The sequence below is a fragment of the Aquarana catesbeiana genome, linkage group LG07 (assembly GCF_042186555.1).
Source record: "Aquarana catesbeiana isolate 2022-GZ linkage group LG07, ASM4218655v1, whole genome shotgun sequence".
Lineage (NCBI taxonomy): Eukaryota > Metazoa > Chordata > Amphibia > Anura > Ranidae > Aquarana > Aquarana catesbeiana.
In genome coordinates, this window is record NC_133330.1 from 47,122,078 (window position 1) to 47,142,627 (window position 20,550).

Here is a 20,550-nt window from a genome sequence, read left to right on the forward strand (position 1 = left end):
TATTTCTGGAGGGGGACAATATTTTGAAATCCTCTTTCTGCGAATAGCAGGCACTTCTAGGGGTAAGTTACTTCTGATCCCCTGTATAGAATCCTGTACCCCTGACACTCTTAGTGGTATGTAGTACAAACAGCATTTGGCGTTTGGTGACTGCTGTGGCTCTGGAATGCACCCTCCCACCTCATTTGCCTTACTGTTGCTAGTGGGCATAAGATTTAAATAGGTGGAACTGAGAGGCTAGCTATGCCGGCATTCAGAGGTTGCTTGCATATACCTGCTATTCAGGGTTAATTTGTTTCAACAACCCACCCCCCCCCACACACACACACACACGTCTACTTTACATAAACCAAATAGAATAAATGTGCCTATACTATAGAGTATATTTGATATTTGTGTCCAATCACCAATCACCCCCCCCCCCCCCATTGTTAATCTAATATCTGATGCAACTTCACGCAGCAGCATGAATGGTGGGGTGGTGCGTGTCTATAACAGTATGATTGTCCAGACTCTAGCTTGGTGCTTGGGACAGCTATTATTCTTCAGAATTGCACATCAACGTTACAGGCATCTACATCTATACAGCAGATCAGAAAGAAATGCTGCCCAGTCATGGCATGGGTCTTTGCTAAAAGGGAAGATCAGCTGGGGACGTGGCCTGGCACAGCATGGAGTAGGACGTGTGTGACCTGAGCTCCGTCCATTACTCCTGTTTTTAAGTGATCCTCCACTCCGGCAATCTCCTGCAGCAACCTGGAAGATCCCCCTAGGGACCCTTCACACTCACAAAACCGGCTCCACAGGCTTCCGATCGGAAGGGGGTCTGAACGGAGAGGCGTTCCTCCGCATGGCGGCAACCTTGGGGACAGACAGCAGCTTCGGCCTAGTCTCGGGGACCGGTGGCCATCTTGCTCCTCCCGGACTCTCTGCCAAGACTCCTGGCTCCCTCCTTACACGGTACCGAAAGTCGACCAGCTTGCCCACCGCTGCCCACAGCCATCACAGAGACATCACCGTGCACCGGCCTGCGGGCGATTCCTGGACCCACCACATGAGTAGTGGCCATCTTGCTACACCCCAACGGACGCCCTCGGCCCACCCGCAAGACTATTCCTGCCTAAGTCTGCAGAGGGTATACAACTCTATCAAGGGTGGGTGGCAGTCGCGGCCTTATTGCCGATGACACGTGCAGTGGCACTTGCTATACCCTCCTCTATTATCTACACCTGGTCCCGGCCTTCACGTTCCCCAGGTGCCCAACTCGCCCACCTTACTAACACCAGCACCACTCAGCCTGCTACAACTACCACCTCTTCATAACAGTCATGGCCCCAACGAAACCTAAGTTTGATACGGCCGCCAAGCTGGACAAATACCGCCGACATGACAAAGGCAGCCTGGAAGATTGGCTGGGCATATCATTCAGTTTATACCACACATGCAAGAGGGGTGTCCTTGCTCATAACCAAGTCCCTACATTTTGAGTTGTGTGACCTATGTCGCTATGTTTTTTTACATGTTAAAATATATGGTGAACAGTTTTTGCTACTGGCTTATTATGTACCACCTCCATTTTGCATGATAGTCTTGAAGGAGGGACTCGACTTTATGGCACAGCATCCGATGATCCCACCCATTTGGCTGGAAGACTTCAATGCTACCCTAAACCCCAGCCTTGACAGAGCACAACAGCCTGCCTCAACTCCTAGGCCCTATTCATCTACCAGGTTTGCCAGATTAATATTAAACTTCAATCTAACTGACTCGTGGAGGACTAAACACCCAACCACCAAAGCATACTCATGCTTCTCCTACACCCACAACACAATGTCCCGCATAGAATTTATCCTACTATCGCAGATACTAGTGCCTCGTCTACTAGACGCAGCCTTTTGCCCTAGACTCTTAACAGAATTATAGTCAGTACTGGATTACATTAGCCATCCCTATAGTTAAACCACCCAGGACATGGAGACTAAACCCTTTTTGGCTCTACTTGTTACCAGATTATGGTCAGATAGCCGATGAATGGAAAAGATACTTCCAAGAAAACGCTCACTCTGCCTCATTTGCGAACATATGATATTCATTCAAATTGCACATGAAGGTCACTCTGATATCCCAAATTAACAGACTAAAAACAGCCACACCCGAGAAGGCAGACAGGGTGCTGGACGAGCTCTTGCTTGCAGAATGTCAGTACGAGACTAACCCCTCTCCTGACAAAGCCTCCCACCTTCAACTACAATCCAGGGTAGTTAATCAGTTGCAATATGGAATGTCTAGAAGAAAACTTTTTTTCTCTAGACAGAAACTCTTTGAACATGGAGAGAGAGCGGGAAAGCTATTGGCGTACATGGCTCACAGTGAGGACAGACCCCCAGTAGTAATCTCTCTGCGAAACCCATCAGGTGAGATGATAACCAAACCCACAGCAATAACAGCAATGTTCCACAGATTTTTTAGCTCCCTGTACACCACAACTATATCCAATGGTTAAACACCTATTGATCGCTTATTAGAAGAACTTGCGATCCCACAACTGACCTCAGCTCAGATAGAAACACTAGAGGCACCATTAACGACTGAGGGGATAGCAACGGCAATCGCCAGTTTTGCTAGATCCAAGTCACCAGGGTCTGATGGACTACCCATCAAATTCTATTCACAATATAGTGAGACTCTCATACCTCAGCTGCTTACCCACTAAACCCACCTATTTGGGAACCTTTACCTTACCAGCATCCATGAGGGAAACAATTATAATACTCATCCCTAAATCAGGCAAGGATTTGGGTCTCCCCGAAACATATAGACCCATCTCCCTGCTTTAGGTGGACATCAAAATCCTGGCAAAATTGTTGGCGCTGCGCCTCAATCAGGTTATCCTAACTCTAGTGCATGAGGACCAAGCTGGCTTCATGCCGGGCAGGAACACCTTATTCAATCTCAGTAAATTGTTCATAAATATGCAAGCCCATCATGACAATATAGGATAGAGAGTAGTGGTGACACTTGACACTGCTAAGGCATTCAATTCGGTAGAGTGGAACTACCTGTGGAAATGCCTGGCACAATACTGCTTTGGCCCTAAATTTCTTAGGTGAATCCGCTTGCTGTACCAGACCCCAGTGGCCAGGGTGACGGCCAACGGATGGCAGTCGGATACCTTTGAACTCTCCAGAGGCACCAGGCAGGGATGCCCTCTCTCCCCCCTACTGTATGCCTTAGCCACAGAACTCCTAGCAATATCCATCAGGTGCAACCCATTGATACAAGGCCTACGCATGGGCAACCTAGAAGAAAAAATAAGCATGTACACAGATGACACATTACTATATCTAGCAGATTCAGGCCCCTCCCTGGCTGAAGTGGTACGAACAATTGAACACTTTGGTTCATTCTCAGGACTCAGAATCAATTGGCAAAAGTCACAAATTCTCCCACTTGATTTTGCTCCCCAAACTGAATTACAGACCCAATTGCCCCTACAGCGAGTAAATAGTATCAAATACCTGGGAGTAAGCATTACTAGATCATCTGACCAGTCGATTATGTTTCTCTATGTAAAACCACTGTTTGACCTGATTAAATGTAAAACACAAATATGGGCATGTCTCCCTCTAGGGGTACTAGGTCATATCAACCTCATTAAAATTATACTCCTCCCTAAAATTCTATATGTACTGTGGCACACTCCTGTGTATCTACCACTGAAATATTTCAAAACCATAGATACAATTCTCAAACCTTATGTTTGGGGGAAGAATAGACATAAACTGGCATGGCGATTACTTAAAAACCCCACTGATCTGGCTGGTACAGCCCTACCAGACTTCAGTCTATACTACTTAGCATCCCAACTATCCCAATTGTTCCATATAGATAAGACTGACAGGGAGAGATTTACTTTACTCCTATGTCCTGCCTGGGCCCAACTGACAACTGACCCCATCTGCGCTATAGCAGCAGACATTGAAGGTATTACTAAAAAAGAGGAACAAAACTCCCACCTAAACCACTATAGGAAGATATGGAGACTGGCCTCTATCAAACTGGACATACCTACACATAAGGACTATTCTCCCATCTGGCATAATAAAACTCTCCAAGAATTCTTGACTCGGAGGCCTGGTGTAAAAGCGGAATTTTTTACCTCTCACACTTACTCACTGCTGGCATATTGAAAACATTCGATGCATTAAAATTAGAATTTGTACTCCCAAATTGCATGTTTGTCCGACTCCTACAAGTCCGACATGCTGTTCACTCCCAATTCCCAGAATCGTTACCTAACCCCACGCACAATCCCATAATGGACGTAGTCAAAAGTGAAGACCCCCAGAAATTAATATCAATATTCTACAACATGCTACATACTCCCTCATCAACGAAAATAGCCTACAATATAAAAACACGATGGGAAGGAGATCTAGGGAACCTCGAGGACAAAGACTGGAATGAGGCATTGGACACATGCAAAGTTGTCTCACCCAAACTATTTGACAGACTAACCTAAATATACATTCTACACCGCACATACCTCACACCCGTAAGAATGGCTAAATTTAATCAGTGACAACCTTTCACTTGTCTCTATTATGTAACCGAGAAACATTCTACCACCTCCTGTGTTCCTGCCCCTACATAGAGGGATTCTGGAAACAGGTGGTAAATTTCCTTTATGATAACATGGGGTCTCCACTGACTCTAGACCCCAAACCATGTCTACTGGGTATTTTTCCAGACGCTGACACGGGCAAATACACCAAAACTTTTATGCATGAGAACCTATTTTCCCTATTTTAATAAAAAAAAAAAAAAAAAAAGGAAGATCAGCTGATCTGAACTCTGATTCTTGCTTTAGCAGAAATCACATGACCATTTTTTTTTTTAATGATTTTAGACTTGTGGGGAGAACTAGAGAGAGCCTGGATTAGTATTTTCTCCAAGTAAACCTTTCCAGCAAAGCAGTCAAAGTGGAATTATGTGAACATTTGAGTATGGGTCCACTTTATACCTCTTTTCTTTCAACCAAAATAGTTGTTCGTGTCTTGGGTCATTTAATATTAATACATATTTCTTTAAAATGCTCATATCCTCCTTAGACAAGCAATAATAAATCCAGCTTAGAGTCTTTACTCATAACACAAGTAATTTACATCTCTTATTAAAACTTACCATACCAATGAAATGCAGTTCTATAGCTATTAATAAATAATTACATTTACTTTTACAGCAAACGGTGAAAGTACCTAAATGAATACTTTTCTATATCTATTAATAAATAATATATATATATATATATATATTTTTACTGCAACCAATGAAAGTACTTAAATTTGACTTGGTACAGGCATTTTGCAATCCTCTGTACAGCAGAGCTCAGATTGAAAGATGATGCCAATATTGTATGGTACATGCAAATATGCTGACAAGGAACATGCCAATAGCCGGAGTGAGCGGAAAGATGACCCAATTGGCCCACTGTGTAATGGTCAGGGGTTAGACTCTGAGACCAGTAGCTACAGTATAGCAGTAGAGAGGTTTTACTGCGGTTAAAACCAGGCCGTGGTCCTCAGGATTGCCCCATTAGGAGGTCCAGCTATGGTATTAGAGAGGTTCCCACTGAACAGAAGGATAAGTATACATATAGGTCACCCTAGCGGATGATGCAGACTCACCCTAGGTGCAAGGTCTAAGCCCTAACTGGTATTCACTAGAGCTCCTGATGGTGCAAATGGATTTTGCTGCATGTTAATACCAGGCCGCAGTCCTCAGTATCCCCCCACCAAGAGTTGAGCAAGCCGGGGTCCAGTAGCAGGTAGGGATCAAGCAGAAGCATGGTCAGTAAACAAGCCAAAGGTTGGCAATGATTGGTTGCAGGCTGGGTTTAAGCAGAAGCATAGCCGAGGATCAAACCAAAGGTCGGTAACAAGCGATAATGAAGCTATGGACAGCAGCAGTAGTGACAAGAGTGAAGTATTGGCTGGAGGGAGCACAAAAATCTGGCAAGCAGGAAGTGCAAAGGCATGGCTAAAATAGGAAGTTCATAGGAGGAGCAAAGGGTTCAAAGCTCTAGAAAAACAAGGTTCAAGGCAGGATCATTTAAGGAATTGTCCACAGAGCTGTCCAGCATCCCAGGTGGCTCAGCAAGAAGCAATACTGCTAAACACAGCATAGGTTGCAGGTTCAGATCTGGGTCCCGACATACTGCTTCTCCATCACTGTTCAACCAGAAGACCAAGGGTAGGGTTGTGTCAGCAATGCAATTTAATTGTAACAGCAAACGTGGTGTCATCCTCAAAGGGTGTATAAATCCTAGATCCAGATGTACAGAAATACAAATCCTTTGGCAGATAAGCCAACTTCAGTGTATTTCATCTGTTTATTTAGCTGTTTGCCTGACATTCAGCTTTAATTTAGCTGGACTTGTCCGCTCTTTCCTGATCCCTGCCATTCTGTAATTATTTGTGAAGATGTTTTTATGACTGACCACAGCTGGAACTCTCTTTCCTTCATCTTAAGAGCTGCCCTCTCATCATTTTCTTTGTGAATTAAATAAAAAAAGACATCTGCTAAGAGCTATTAAACACACTCAGAGATGTTAATAGGATCTTCTCTTTTGCACTTCTGTCTACAATTATAAAATATCTAATTTGGTCAGTGTTTTTTCTAAGTATCATCAGAAATATGTGCTGTTGTTGCAGAGTATGTTGTGTTGCTCACACAGTGACAGCTGCAAACAATGAATCCTTCATCAAACTTCATAATCCATGCATAAACATGGAATAACGAGATGACTTTCTGTACATTGTCGTTACATATATCACAAATGACTCTAGTTTAATTCAAAAGAACACTTTATAGACATATCACAGAGGCGGTGTGACCTCTCTGACATTCATTTGTCACCAGACAGAACAACAGAGGTCTATTTTGGTAGTAGCGAGATGTCCTTGCAGACAAGTAATTAAAAAAAAAAAAAAATATATATATATATATATATATATATATATATATATATATATATATATATATATATATATATATACGGTATATATATATATATATATATATATATATATATATATATATATATGTATGTGTCTATTTTAATAGCTCTTCATTTTCAATGTTCCTATTCACACAATCAGACAAAAGTTTGCTCAAACACAATGTCATGTACAAACCTTGTTCTGTCTCCTGAGGTTTTAACTTCATTGTATATATTTTCCTCAGCTTACAGTTTGCTGAAACAATGATTCCATTCAATGACTGAAACACGGCGCCTTTAAATATTCCGCTTGTGAAGTCAACAAGGTCAATGCACAGATTACACCACTGGAAAGAGAGAAAACATTCTGGTTACATATATAGCAAAGCATAGGTGCCAATCTGTATGGCTACTTTACTAGAAGAATAAAAAAGGACTACAGCCCATGCTTTGGTTTGATCCAGTGGTGTCATAGATCTTCTTCATTCTCCTCTGCCTTTGGTGGTGGGCATAATAACGTGGTGAACATCTCTGCAGTATTTTTCTGCAAGTTCAGGGTGGGGGCAGAGCCGTGATACCATGACTTTACTAGAAAAATGTGATCACGTTTGAGCACATGTGTGCGCCGCTCAAAGCTGAGGGATAACAGGTGTCCCTACCCGTATTCATAAAGTGGGAGCAGGCGTAAGGCACTAATTCAGAAGTGTGGACATGTTTCATCCCGGTGGGCAGTAGAGGTCTGTGATCAAGCCCCGGTAGGCAGGGCGAAACATGCCAGGAAGCATGGCCAAAGCAGCACTGGCTGAGGCCATACTCAGCCATATCCACATCTGAAGCACTGGGTTGGTTTTGAGTGGCGTCTTACCCCACTTACAGCAAATAGGTTGAATGATGTTGGGCATCATTTAGCCTGGAAGGGAGGCATCTATGGGGAACAGCCCTGTGGGAGGAGTTAAGTATAGCACCCAGAGCTACTTTTATATTTTATATTTTAAATAGCTGCCGATGGAACCATTTTGCTTTATTTTGCCCAAACTGGAATTAAGCTCTAAAGCTGAAGTTTGGCTAAAAAAAAAAAAAAAAAAAAAAAAAAACATGGTTTCTCTATAGCTTTGGTTACAATGCTTACCTGTAATAAAGTATGTTCCACAATGCGCTGGCTTCTAGATTCTGTAGAAATTCTCACTGCAGGGCTGCCTTGTTCTCTTTCTGCTGCTGAACATCTAGCACTGTGCAGGTTAACAGCTTTAGGTATCTGGGATATTCTGCACTAAAGATGGGACACACCCCCTTCTGCCCTCTCCTCCAATGAGAAAAGTTCTGTAGCTGATTATACTGCCTGTAACACAATAAACCTGTGACTGAACAAACTCTCCCCCATTCACAGGTTGTGTTACAGGCAGTATAATCAGCGAAATAACTTTTCTCATTGGAGGAGAGGGCAGGAGGGGCAATGTCCCCATTGGATCATCTTTGGTGCCTCTGAGTCTGGAGACCTGAAATTGTAAGTACAACAACAGTAAGAGGACAGGGCATCCCTGCAGTGAAGATTTCTACAGAATTTAGTAGCTTGTATTTTGTGGGACATACTTCATGTTTTTTCTTTAACTAAACTTCAGCTTTAAGGATTAAAGTGACTACAAAAAGCCACAATCTGCTGTGTGCTGTGGTTCCATACACTGGCTTACACAACACATAGAAGTGATGTAGGTGCCAGTGGATGCAAACACACAGCGAGGAAAACAGGCATCTGACACACATCCCAGACAGCAAGGATAACTTGCCACAAATTTGTGGCAGTGTTGAATTGTGAGTCTGTTAACTTGCTGCACATTTTCGCTAGCAAGTTGTACACTTGCAAAGCACTTGAAGAACAAGTTCTAGTTGACACTTTTCAATTTGTAGCAAACTTGCGTGGCAAGTCTCTAGAAAGAGCAAAGTTGCAGTGGTGAGTCTACAGCAAGAGCTCTGCAAGTCACAGTGACCCCTGTGGTGGGATGACTACTGCACAACAAAACTCAACCAGAACTTGCAGCAGACTTGCAGAATGTTTAGAAAAAAAGAAAGTTGATCTGGAGTCATGAAATGTGGACTTGCTGCAATTGTGCAACAAACTTGTGAGGCTTGGCAAGTCTAGCAATAGCTTAGCAAGTCATTTTCAAACTTGTAGCTCAATTGCTTGCTATCTGGGATGGAAAGGTTTGATGTGAAGATTCTGTATCTGTAGGAGGAGGAGGATCCCCGCTGAGCAGGTGCTTGACAGGTCCCTCTCCGCTTACTGTGCAGAGACAGACCTGTCAGAGTCCCGCTCTCCTCTATGGGGAGATCGGATGAAAAATAGGAAAATAGGATCTCCATCCGTCTGGATTTCATGGACAGGGTCAGATAGTAGCGGGTGTCAGCAAACATGTCACCACTAACATCTGCCGCTCCGTAGGAGTGAATGGAAGCTTCGATCAGGTCCACCTGAAAAACTGACAGGCGGATATGATCAGAAAGCCCATGTGAAAGGGGCCCAAGGTTAAGTTTTAGGGCCAGTGTTGGTAGGCTTTAGGCTTGTGTCCATGGCATCAGTTTGACGTTAGCCTGAGGCACTTCTGAGATCATTCATTGACAGATGCATTTGACCTGCTGTTGCCCACCTCTTGACCTGCTATAAGCAGATTTTGCATTCTGATAGACTTGGGTAGGAATAAAAAACTTGTTTGAGGAAAACAAAAGCCCAATGACACAGGCTCTTGGCAGGGATACATTTCACACTGGGGGGAATGGCTGCACACAATTGTTTTATGCTCTCTGTGCCAAAAGCTCTACACTGAGAGCTAAAGTTTGTTGGGCTCTCAGCACCAAAAACCCTGGCCTGTACTGACCATTTGATATTTACAATCTGGGGGGGGGCTCATGATTGGAACCCTGCATTTACATAGAGCAAACAGTTTGCACTGGGCTTTACAATTTAAAGGAAGACAGCAAAGCTACAACACAATTCAATACAAGAGTGTTAGGAGGGACCTGCTCATGAGAGCTTACAATTTAATTGACAGGAAAATAGAGGGGTTTTCCGTTGGCATGCTGAAAAGTGGAAAACCCCTTTAACTACTACTTATCCTGTGGATTCTACAGCTACTAGCAGCCTATGTTCTTAGCAATGTTAGCACAGGCTACAGACTGCCACTATTAACAAGCATGGGCGTATTTTCAAATAAAAAGCTAGTGGTTGGTGTGTGCACATTTCAAATAGTCAAGTTCATAAGAATTGCAGACATTTCCCTTGATATTTAGACTTGGACAGAGTTGAGTATTTAAATTAAACACACGTGAGGTCTAATCTTTCTTCTTTAGAAAATCAAAGGCGTAGAGTTCACTGTACAGCTAATATTTAACATGATGTTTAACCACTTGCCGCCCGCCATACAGCAATATGATGTTGGCAAAGTGGTTGCGATATCCTGACTGGACATCATATGATGTCGCCAGGATAGCAAGCCACTGCGCGCCCCCGGGGGCGCGCATTGCGGCAATCGTTGTTGCGGTGTGTCAGTCTGACACACCGCAACTCCGATCTAGGTAAAGAGTCTCTGACAGAGATGTACATGATGTAAATAGCCGTTGATCGGCTTTTCCTCACTCGTGTCTGTTAGACGCGAGTAGAGGAGAGCCGATCGGCTGCTCTCCTGACAGGGGGGTCTGTGCTGATTGATTATCAGCGCAGCCCCCCCCCCCGAGGATGCCCACACTGGACCACCAGGGACGCCACCAGGACCACCAGGGATGGCCACCACTAGTCACCACCAGGTATGCCACACACGGCCACAATGGATGCCAATCAGTGCCCACAATGGATGCCAATCAGTGCTCACAATGGGCATCACTGATTGGCAGGCATTATTGTTTGGCACTGATTGGCATCCATCAGTACCATCCATTAATGTACATCAGTGCCACCTATCAGTGCCGATCCATGCCCATCCGTGCCCATCTGTGCTGCCTATCAGTGCCCATCCATGCCACCTATCTGTGCCCATCCATGCCACCTATCAGTGCCCATCCGTGTTGCCTTTCAGTGCCCATCAGTGCCACCTATGTGTACCCATCAGTGCTGCATATCAGTGCCACCCATCAGTGCCGCATATTAGTGCCCATCATCAGAGCCCATCAGTGCCACCTCATCGGTGACCATCAGTGCCGCCTTATCAGTGCCTGTCAGTGCAGCCCGATTAGTACCCGTCAGTGAGGGAGAAAACTTACTCCTTCAGCCGAGTTAAGCAGGCTGATCCGGGCAGAAATGCGTTTGGACAAGAGCTACAGAGCCCTCCAGTGGTCTGTAGCCCAAGTGTGCCCATGGACAGCGGATGACAGCCCCACAGAAGGCTTTGACTACGATGGCCTGGGATTGTTATACTGGAGGCTGTCCAGGGACCCTGACTTTGGAAGTGATCGGGAGTGGCGTTTGGAGTAAATAATAATGGAGCACAGAGAGCGGAGACTGAATGTCTCAGAAGTGCACTGGGCACTGGAAGATTTGGAGTTTCTGGCCGTTCAGGAATGGGAGTTGGAGATCGCCTACAAACAGCTGTTAGACTCTGCTCAGCAGATGGGTGGTGCTCCTTTTGCCTGGGACTATCATGAAATACCAGTTGACAACTCTGAAATCCTGGCTGAAGAGTTGACAACGTGGCAGAGTAACGGTGTGCTTTGCCAACCTGCACCCGCAGCTATGGAGGCGGAGGTCTTATGGCGGATGCAGCAAGTGCTGACTGACCTTGATGAACCTGTTTCTGCATTGGATGATCTTGGATGGAGGAATGTGCCTGTCCAGCAGAATGCCAGAGAATCGGCAGTGGAAAATCTGAAGATTGCCGTCCCCAAACCTGAAGTGCTGACAACAGGGCAGAGCTCTGCTAACCTCTGCCCAGCACTGATAGCATCTTCTGGGTTCCACGGAGAGGAGATGGTGAACCTTTATCCCCAGACACCAGTTGCAGAGACAGGGGATTTGATAGACTTTTCTGCTGAGGAAGAACAACCTGGTGAGCCTCCAGCAGAAGAGGAGCTGTTATTAGGGCCAAACTTCACTATGCTCTGCCCAGCACCAACAGAAGTATCTGTGAAGTCACAAGGAACTTCCCCAGCTGAAGCGCTGGCAACCGGACAGAGGGTCCAAGATCTCTGCCCTACACCTGCGGTGGTTCTGGAGGTTCAGGGTGAGAAGGAGGTGGTCACTACCCAGCAGCAGATCAGGATACAGGGGGAGAAGGGAGAGGAGGTGTTCGTCGTCCCTCCCCAACAGTTAGCCGGAGCAGATAGTGTGGGGTTTCCAGCAGAAGGGCTGGCAACAGGGCCGAGTACTGCTGGACTCTGCCCTCAACTAACAGAGGATGGATGTCCTGTGAAGGTGGATGGGACTTCTGTCTCCACCTGTATACCCCAGGGATGCTGGGCAGTCGGCCCAGATCCCCAACAGCATGACGGAGTGAGTCCAGACACCCTGTCTTCTCTCCAGCGGCAGAAAGGACTCCAGGGAGAATAGGCCAGTCCAGGCCTCTCCCCAGCGGCAGATATGTTCTCTGAGAGAGGCAGAGGTTGGCTGGGTGAGTAATGCTTTGTTTGGAACAATTTGTTTGAGGTACTGTGTGGGTACAGGCATTAGAGGACTGGAACTACTGACCAACTTCGGAGTCAACCCGTCTGGGGTCTCCTCCTGTGTTAGTCTCCTGCCGAAAGGGGAGAAATGTGACAGACCTAGCCGGGAAAGAGACTTTTGGAGGGGACTGTATGCTAGCCTCTTGCCGATCGATCGGGGGCCCTTGCATTTGGGGGAACGGTGCTTTTTGTGAGCTGTATGCCTGGGGACCCTTGGGGTGGTATTACTGTGGATTCGGGTCCTGGTCCCCCAGGACACACAGACTCTGGGGACCCTCGATTTGCCATATTGGAATAGTGGCTGATTCATAATGCTGGGACAGATACTGTTAGGAGATGCTGATGTAAATTCCAACACCTGTCTGTCTATTGTCTGCTAAAATGTGTATTGTAAATAAGTCTACTATGGGATCTAAGAGTCATTAGATCCCCATTGTTATTTGTGTTAATTAACTCTGCTATTGTGTGAAGAAGAGTCTATGTTGATTGTGATAATGTTGATTGGATTTTCTGAACTACAAGACGGCCAGTCTGGCCTAACGATCATGTCTGAGTCATCTAGGCTGTCTAAAGGGATTAGTTAATTAGCTCATGTTAATTAGGTTACAGCTGTATTGTTAGAGTAATATGAGCAGGAGGTCTGCACCTCCACTTTGAGTGTATAAAAGCCTGTATTTTGCAATAAAGGATATTCCTGTTTGAACTTACATACAGCCTGCCTGGTGTTTGTTCTGAGCTATCACAACTGGGTTAGAACGGCACATAGCTGTAGTTCTAATCCCGGAACATTGGATGACCGAACCATCAGACATTGCAATCTGATTCAATAGCTGCAGAGGAGTGTCGGGAGAGTGGAACCGAGCGATCAAGGGGCTCGTTACAGCCACATTTAGAATATTTTTTTTTCTAGGAATGCTCTGTGAATGGAAGCACATAACAAATATGCACAGTGCCCAAGTGGTTAGCACTTCTGCCTGGCAGCACTAGGGTTGTCGGTTCCAATCCCAACCATGGCCCTATTTGCTTGGAGTTTGTCTGTTCTGGTAAATGTATGGGATTCTCTGGGGTACTTTAGTTTCCTCCCACACTCCAAAGACATGCTGGTCATACTCTTGGATAAATCGGCCCTAGTATGTGTATGTATGAATAGGAGTTAGGGACCATCGATTGTAAGCTCCTTGAGGGCAGGAACTGATGTGAATGTGCATTATATATGTAAAGGGCTGTGTAAATTGACAGCGCTATATAAGTACCTGTAATAATAAAATATATAGTGTTGTTCTCTCAAAATTTGACTGTAAAAGAAAAAATACCCATTATGGGCTCATTCACACAGATTTTCCTGGCCATACACCACAACACCTAGATCAGCATATCTTTGTGAAGGGTACATCCAGGTGTTTCTGATTAGCTCTGGCCACTCAGCCTATAAAAATTCATGCAGACAGCTGTGCAGCCTCCCAGCCTGTCATTGGTTTGTACTGGCTTCCTGTCTAATGCTGGCCATACACTATACGAAAAATCGGCCAAACCCATTTTCGAAAAATGAACATTCGGCCATGAGCGCAAACAATAGTGCCATCATGTAATGACCGATAAATCATTCAATGGACATAAATGAATACATTTTTTGTGTGTTTTTTTATATATTCCTAGTGCAGACAGTTCGCACGGGAAAAACATTATCCTTTCAATTTATCGATCGTTTGGCAGAAAATTTCCAAACTTGTCCTTCGTTTTTTCGGCTTAAAAATGTCCCAACGATTATCGATTTTGTGCCCATTAACTGCCTAAAAAAACTAACGTACTGTCTAAATGACTAAATTTCGGCTGATTTTTCGTATAGTTTATGGCCAGCATAAGACCCTATACACACTTTTGGATTTTAAGTAGATTTTTGTCAGATATACCAAAACCATATAATATGAAGTCAAACCTTAAAGAGGAAGTAAACCCCGATGGGTTTTACTTCCTCTCATGCTCCCCGCAAGGCCTGCAAATGAAAAGCATAATGCATCGCATACTAGCCCATTATATAACACTTACCTGCAAATGAAGCCCGCGCTGTCCCCTGAGCAGGCCACGTCCATCTTCACCCCTCTTCCTTCTGGGGCCACAGACTCCGGCTCTGTGACTGGCCAGGGTCGTGTGACATCACTCCCGCGCATGCGTGGGGGAGCCGTCAGTCACGGCACACGCTGCGGGAAGAAACGGCACGGTGGTCCGTTTCTTCACAGCGTATGTGCCGATAATGACATTGGCGCACTACAAGTGAAACATCTCCTAAACGGCGCACGCTTAGGAAATATTTCCACTACCTATAGGTAAGCCTTATTCTAGGCTTACCTATAGGTAAAAGTCTCCAAAAAGGCTTTACAACCACTTTAAGAGTTTCAATTTGTATGCAATCAGGCAGGCCCTTGCACTAAATGGTTTTGATAAATCTGAAGACAAAAATCTGCAGAAAATCTAATAGTGTGTATAGGGCTTTAGGTCGAGAGGCGGCCTGATGAAGTTACGAACTTCGCCTCAGTCAAGCAGAGGAAGTTTTGCATTTAGACCCGTTTCACATTGGGGCTGCACGAGCATTAGCGCCTAAGTGGCGCTTTTAACCCCCGCTAGCGGTCGAAGAAGGGGTTAAAAGCGCCCACGTTGCAGCGCTTCTGAAGCGATTTTCAGGTGCTTTGGAAGCGCTGCCCATTCATTGCAATGGGCACAGGTGTTTTGGGAGCAGTGTCTACACCGCTCCCAAACCGCCCCAAAGATGCTGCTTGCAGGACTTTTTCTGACGTCCCACAAGCGCACAGTCCCAGTGTGAAAGCACTCAGGCTTTCACATTTGGGCAGCATGGGAGGCAGTTTTCAGGAGCTTTACAGGTGTTATTTCTAGAGCTAAAATGCCTTAAAACTGCCTCAGTGTGAAAGGGTGTCTAATTCATAAAATACAAAGCTTCCTCTGAATTGTTGAGCAGTGCTCAGCCTGACTTGGGAATGGTATGGAAAGTTCTCATAGTGCTGTGGGCACACAGCTCTGTACACTGTATGTACGTTGTAGTTGAGGCTAAGTACACAGTGCTTCCAGTCCCTGCAACTGTTCGTGAAGTACCGTAAATAGATTCTTTGGACCAGCTTGGTCCAAAAGAACTATTTAAATATACAAGAAAACTCAGCTTTAAGTGTCTGAGTATTATTTTCTTGCAGTGCCTGTACAGAAGAGCTGAGACTGGGGCAGGGAGAGGCAGCACAAAGAGCCAGTTACTGCATGGCTCATGTGCTATTAAAGTGATACTAAACACACACTGTTTATTATACATTGTCTCTTCTATTTCTGTATATGGATGATGGCACTGTAATTATTTTATTTAAAAAAAAAAAATCTAACTACCTTTTTCCTAATTGATATACAGCTGTTCCATGACCCAGCTCTTTCCCAGCTTGTCTGCAGGGAAACATAAGCAGGAGGAGCTTCTAGTCCTCTGCTGCTGGTCACATGTTAAAAAAAAAACAACCTTTGGAATACAGAGTACAAATAAATAATTATTATCAATAAACTGTTTCAAATTGGCATACACATAGATAATTGGAATCAAATCACCATGTTATTTTTTTTTTTGGAAACACATGGAGTAGGGGGATTTCTGCCAGTCACAGGCTGTGTCACGCCCCCTCAAGCCTGTGTCTCAGAATAAGAGGGAGGTGAAGCCTCCATTATTCTTCATGCAATATCCCACCCCCATTCTGTTTAGATGGATAGCGGGCATGGAGGAGGAGGGAGGGAGTCATTTACCACTGTGTATACACCAACATGTGTGACTCTACAGTCACATGGGCTGCTCAGATGTGATAGGGAGAAAATGCTCATCAGAGAAACTCGCTGAAAACTGAGCATGTGCAGAGTTGCCACCATAGCTGCAAAATCCCCAGCTGAATTGGGGACATGGACAGAAGGTGGAGATAGAGAGCAGCAGGATCAACCAGTTTTTTTGCAGAGTACAGAAAATGAATCTAATAGTGACTGAGTGAGTATGAACATCATCTAATACACCATTTATTGATAGTTTTTTTTTTTAGGGTGTGGGTTTAGTGACACTTTAAAGTGGGGTTCCCACTTAAAAAAAAGAAATTAAAAGTCAGCAGCTACAAATACTGCAGCTGCTGACTTTTAATAACCGGACACTTACCTATCCAGGGTCCAGTGATGCGAGGGATCGAAGCCCTGCTTGTCCCCCCCTCTGCTCGGTGGCATCTTAACTGTGGGTGCCCGGCTGTGGCTTCACTGCGCATGCGCGAGCCGTGCCCCGTCACTGGCCGCGCAATCACCTGGGATCGGTCACGTGTCCCAGATGATTGAAAAGAGGGAGGGGGGAATAGGTGATCTCCCTTCCTGTGCCGAGGGAAGTGACATCAGGAGCCCAGGTGCCGAAGGAGGCAGACTACGAGGGACCCCCTAGCAACAGACATTTAGAGGTGAGTAAAAAAAAAAAAAAAATTCTCCAAATGTTTTTTTTTTTTAATTTTTTTTTAAGCACATTAATATTTTTTTTTTGGGTGGGTGGAACTCCACTTTAAGGAGCTCTACTGTTTCTCCTCTTACTGTCCAGTCACAGGCTGGGGAAGGTCAAAGACCTACAAATGTTATGTAACTGCTGCAAAGAGCAATCAGGTCTCCTCCCCTGCCACACAGGGCTGTGCTTTGTAAATCTCAGAACTGGATAGACAAAAACATAAATCCTTTGGTAGGTAAAACAACTCTAATATATGGTTTTTTTTTTTCTGTGTCTGTAGCGGATTGCCTGGAGTCTAGCTTTAATATCCCCAAGTTACATGTTTGCAAAAACAATCTCCATTCCTACTCTTTGCCTAATTCGATTTTGCATCTAACTTCTTGTAGGGCCCTCACTGACAAACACCAACAATCACTGTTCTCGTAAAAGGCAGAGATGTGGAAACTAATGAGGGTTTAGACCAATTAATCACTTTCCTTCCCGAGCAATTGATCAGGATTTTTTTTATTCACATTTTGCATGAATGATTTATTTATTCTCTGATGGAAACCGTGTAATTGAACTACACATTCAGATACAATTTAATTTATTGTTCATTAAAGTGTACTTTTGTTTTTTTAAACACTGGTACTGTATGACACCAGACCCAACTAATTTAAATTACATCCAAGCGAAATAGATTTATTCTTTTTTTATTTCAAATTAATAACTACCTCAGCGGTACGGCTTTATGAATAATAATTTTATCAGCATATTTTTTCCTTGTACACTGGAAAAAAACAGGCTGCCCAGACTGCATATAAGCATAAAACTTGGAGTTTCTAAAGTTATTTAGAAGACAAATGTCTTGCACATAAGTGCTGCAAATTCACTGAAAATGGAATTGTTTTGAAAGCATTTTGCTTAATTTGCTGGTCTGGAAAAATTGCCCATCTTGTAGACAATATTTCCTGTTTATGAAAATGCTTTGTTTTCTACCGCTTTTCAAAGAAATGCAACGGCCTTTAACCCTTTTGTTACAGTCAGTTTCCTATTTTACTCCTTATGTCTGATTTAAGTTTCCATTTTCACCCCCCTTCCTCAAGAAACCACCAACACCAACTAAATATATGTAGCACCCCCCTAGGTAGGTGCTAGGAAGTGCATATAGTTTTTGGCTTTTCTGCCTAACAGAGAAGTAGGCAGACACATTTAGGTTCTGTCTGCTTAACAGAGAGCAGTGATTGATTAGTGAGGTCTGCTCAGTGTGCTCTTGATGTTTTACACTGATCCATTAGCAAAAAGGCATATTGGACAATGGGAGGAAACCTAGCAAATGAGAGCACAAATGCAAATACAGTCCTAGCCAATTAGAAGGGGATGTGCCCCGTGGAATGCTGGGTGCCTGTATTTAAGTCTGAGGAGCACATGGGCTCGGGGTTCCAGTCCAGCCCACCTCTAAGGAGAGAGGTTCTGGTGGGGAGGAGGTGGCTGCCTCTCCCCAGCATGGTAGGCCATGCGGCCTCAGATGCCAGATCTGAGGGCCCTAAGCCTGAATGCTACAACCCAGGGTTCCTGTGCAAGCTGATTAAAGAAGGAAGCCTATGGATCTGGTCTGATGTCACTGGTATAGAGTGTCGCTTGGAAGTTGGAAGGAGGCTATCAGCTATCCCTGGACATTTACCCTAAAGGGATCCCTGAGACTGAGTGTTGCTAACCCCCCCCCCCCTTCTTGGTCCCAGAAGTCAGCATACTGGGTGTGCATACCTCCCAACTTTTTGAGATGGGAATGAGGGACACCTATCAGCAAAAGTATGCAGACATAGGACATACCCTTGCCACGCCCCCTTAAAGGAGAATTGTACAAAAAAACAAGAATGGTTAAACCCATCAGTGCTTTTTTTACCACTACTATTTTTATACTGGCTTTTGGAATTTACAAATGCAGCAATTTAGAAATCAGATGAAAGTTTTAGTGCTGGAAAACACTTTTTGTAGATAAAAAGTGCATTTTATATACATCTATATAGATCAGACCAAAATAACGGACAAATAAGGAGCAATGAGGGACAGAGGGACATTGTTTCAAATCAGGGACAGTTGGGAGCTATGGGTGTGGGAGCTAAAGGGGACACTGGCTAGTGTCTTGAAGAAGCAAAGTCTGGTAAATTCTCTCTGCTTAAAAAGGGACTTGCTTCACCATATTCAGCCTACTGCATAGCGTTTCTGACCGTATGCTACACAGTTCTATTGAAAAGTTGTCCTCACATGTGAATAGTTCATTTGGAGTATCCTACTAATTCCCTTCTCCTATCCAAGTTCTCCAAATAAAACAAAAACACATCCCCTGGACTGGTCATTGATGATAACCAGCAGAATAGTGTGTTTCAAACAGCTCCTTCAGGGGTACCGCTATATATATATATATATATATATATATATATATATATATATATATATATATATATATATATATATATATATAAACAAGTAAAAACACTTATCTTTATACACCTCTTTAGATTTGTTTTTACTCATTCCCCCTGATCTGTCCACCCCTCCTGCCAAATCTTATGTCGCCATTTAAAAAAAGAAATGTAATCAATAGCCAGCTTCTTTTACTCAGTTTTCATTCATGAGGCCAGACCACCAGGACCTTCCTTGGTGCATTTGTTGCATGTAGGGCAGCTAATTCAAATGACGCGCAAAAAAAATGTGAAAGAATGTGGAATGCACAGATGTGAATGCAGCCTAATGCCATGTACACACGAGTGGAATTTCCGACAGAAACTAGTCCAGACTTTTTCTGTCGAAAATTCAGACGGACTTAGATATAGAACATGTTCTATATTTTTCCGACTGAACAATTTTCTATCGGAAAAAATGCTCGTCTATATGCTGTTCCGACGCACCGAAAATGATGCATGCTTTGAAGCAAGTACAAGACGGAAGCTATTGGCTACTGGCTATTGAACTTCCATTTTCTAGTCCCGTCGTACGTGTTGTACGTCACCGCGTTCTGGACGGTCGGAATTTGGTGTGACCGTGTGTATGCAAGACAGCTTGAGTGGAATTCCGTCAGAACTGCGTCGTAAAAAGCTTCAGAGTTTATTCCGATGGCAAAACCGGTCATGTGTACAGGGCATGAGGCTTTGTTCACACAAGCTGCAGCCGTGGCTCACAGCAGGGTGTCTGGTGCATCCCTGTTCACCGATTCAGGTGCAAATCAGGTCCAAAGACACACAGGACCCTTTCCAAATGCGGACTGTTCCCGCCCCGGAGCTGTGTAAACCAGCTCCATTAAAGAAGAACTAAACCCTCCTATGCTTTACAGCAAATAAAGCTTCCATCTTAGTCTCTGTTTGATCTGCAGTTTCCATGGTGTTGTACATGTGATCAGCTATGACACCAGCCATTTGATGTC

The 20,550-nt window shown here is 44.3% G+C and overlaps 1 protein-coding gene across 1 annotated transcript in view; it reads right to left on the bottom strand.

Annotated features, from left to right (window-relative positions):
- CFAP20DC (CFAP20 domain containing) overlaps nt 1–20,550 on the bottom strand; it is a 556,698-nt gene that overhangs the window by 384,717 nt on the left and 151,431 nt on the right. The window contains exon 7 of the mRNA XM_073592150.1: nt 7,197–7,347. Within this exon, the coding sequence (XP_073448251.1) occupies nt 7,197–7,347 (151 nt within the window). The remainder of the gene's footprint in view (nt 1–7,196; nt 7,348–20,550) is intronic.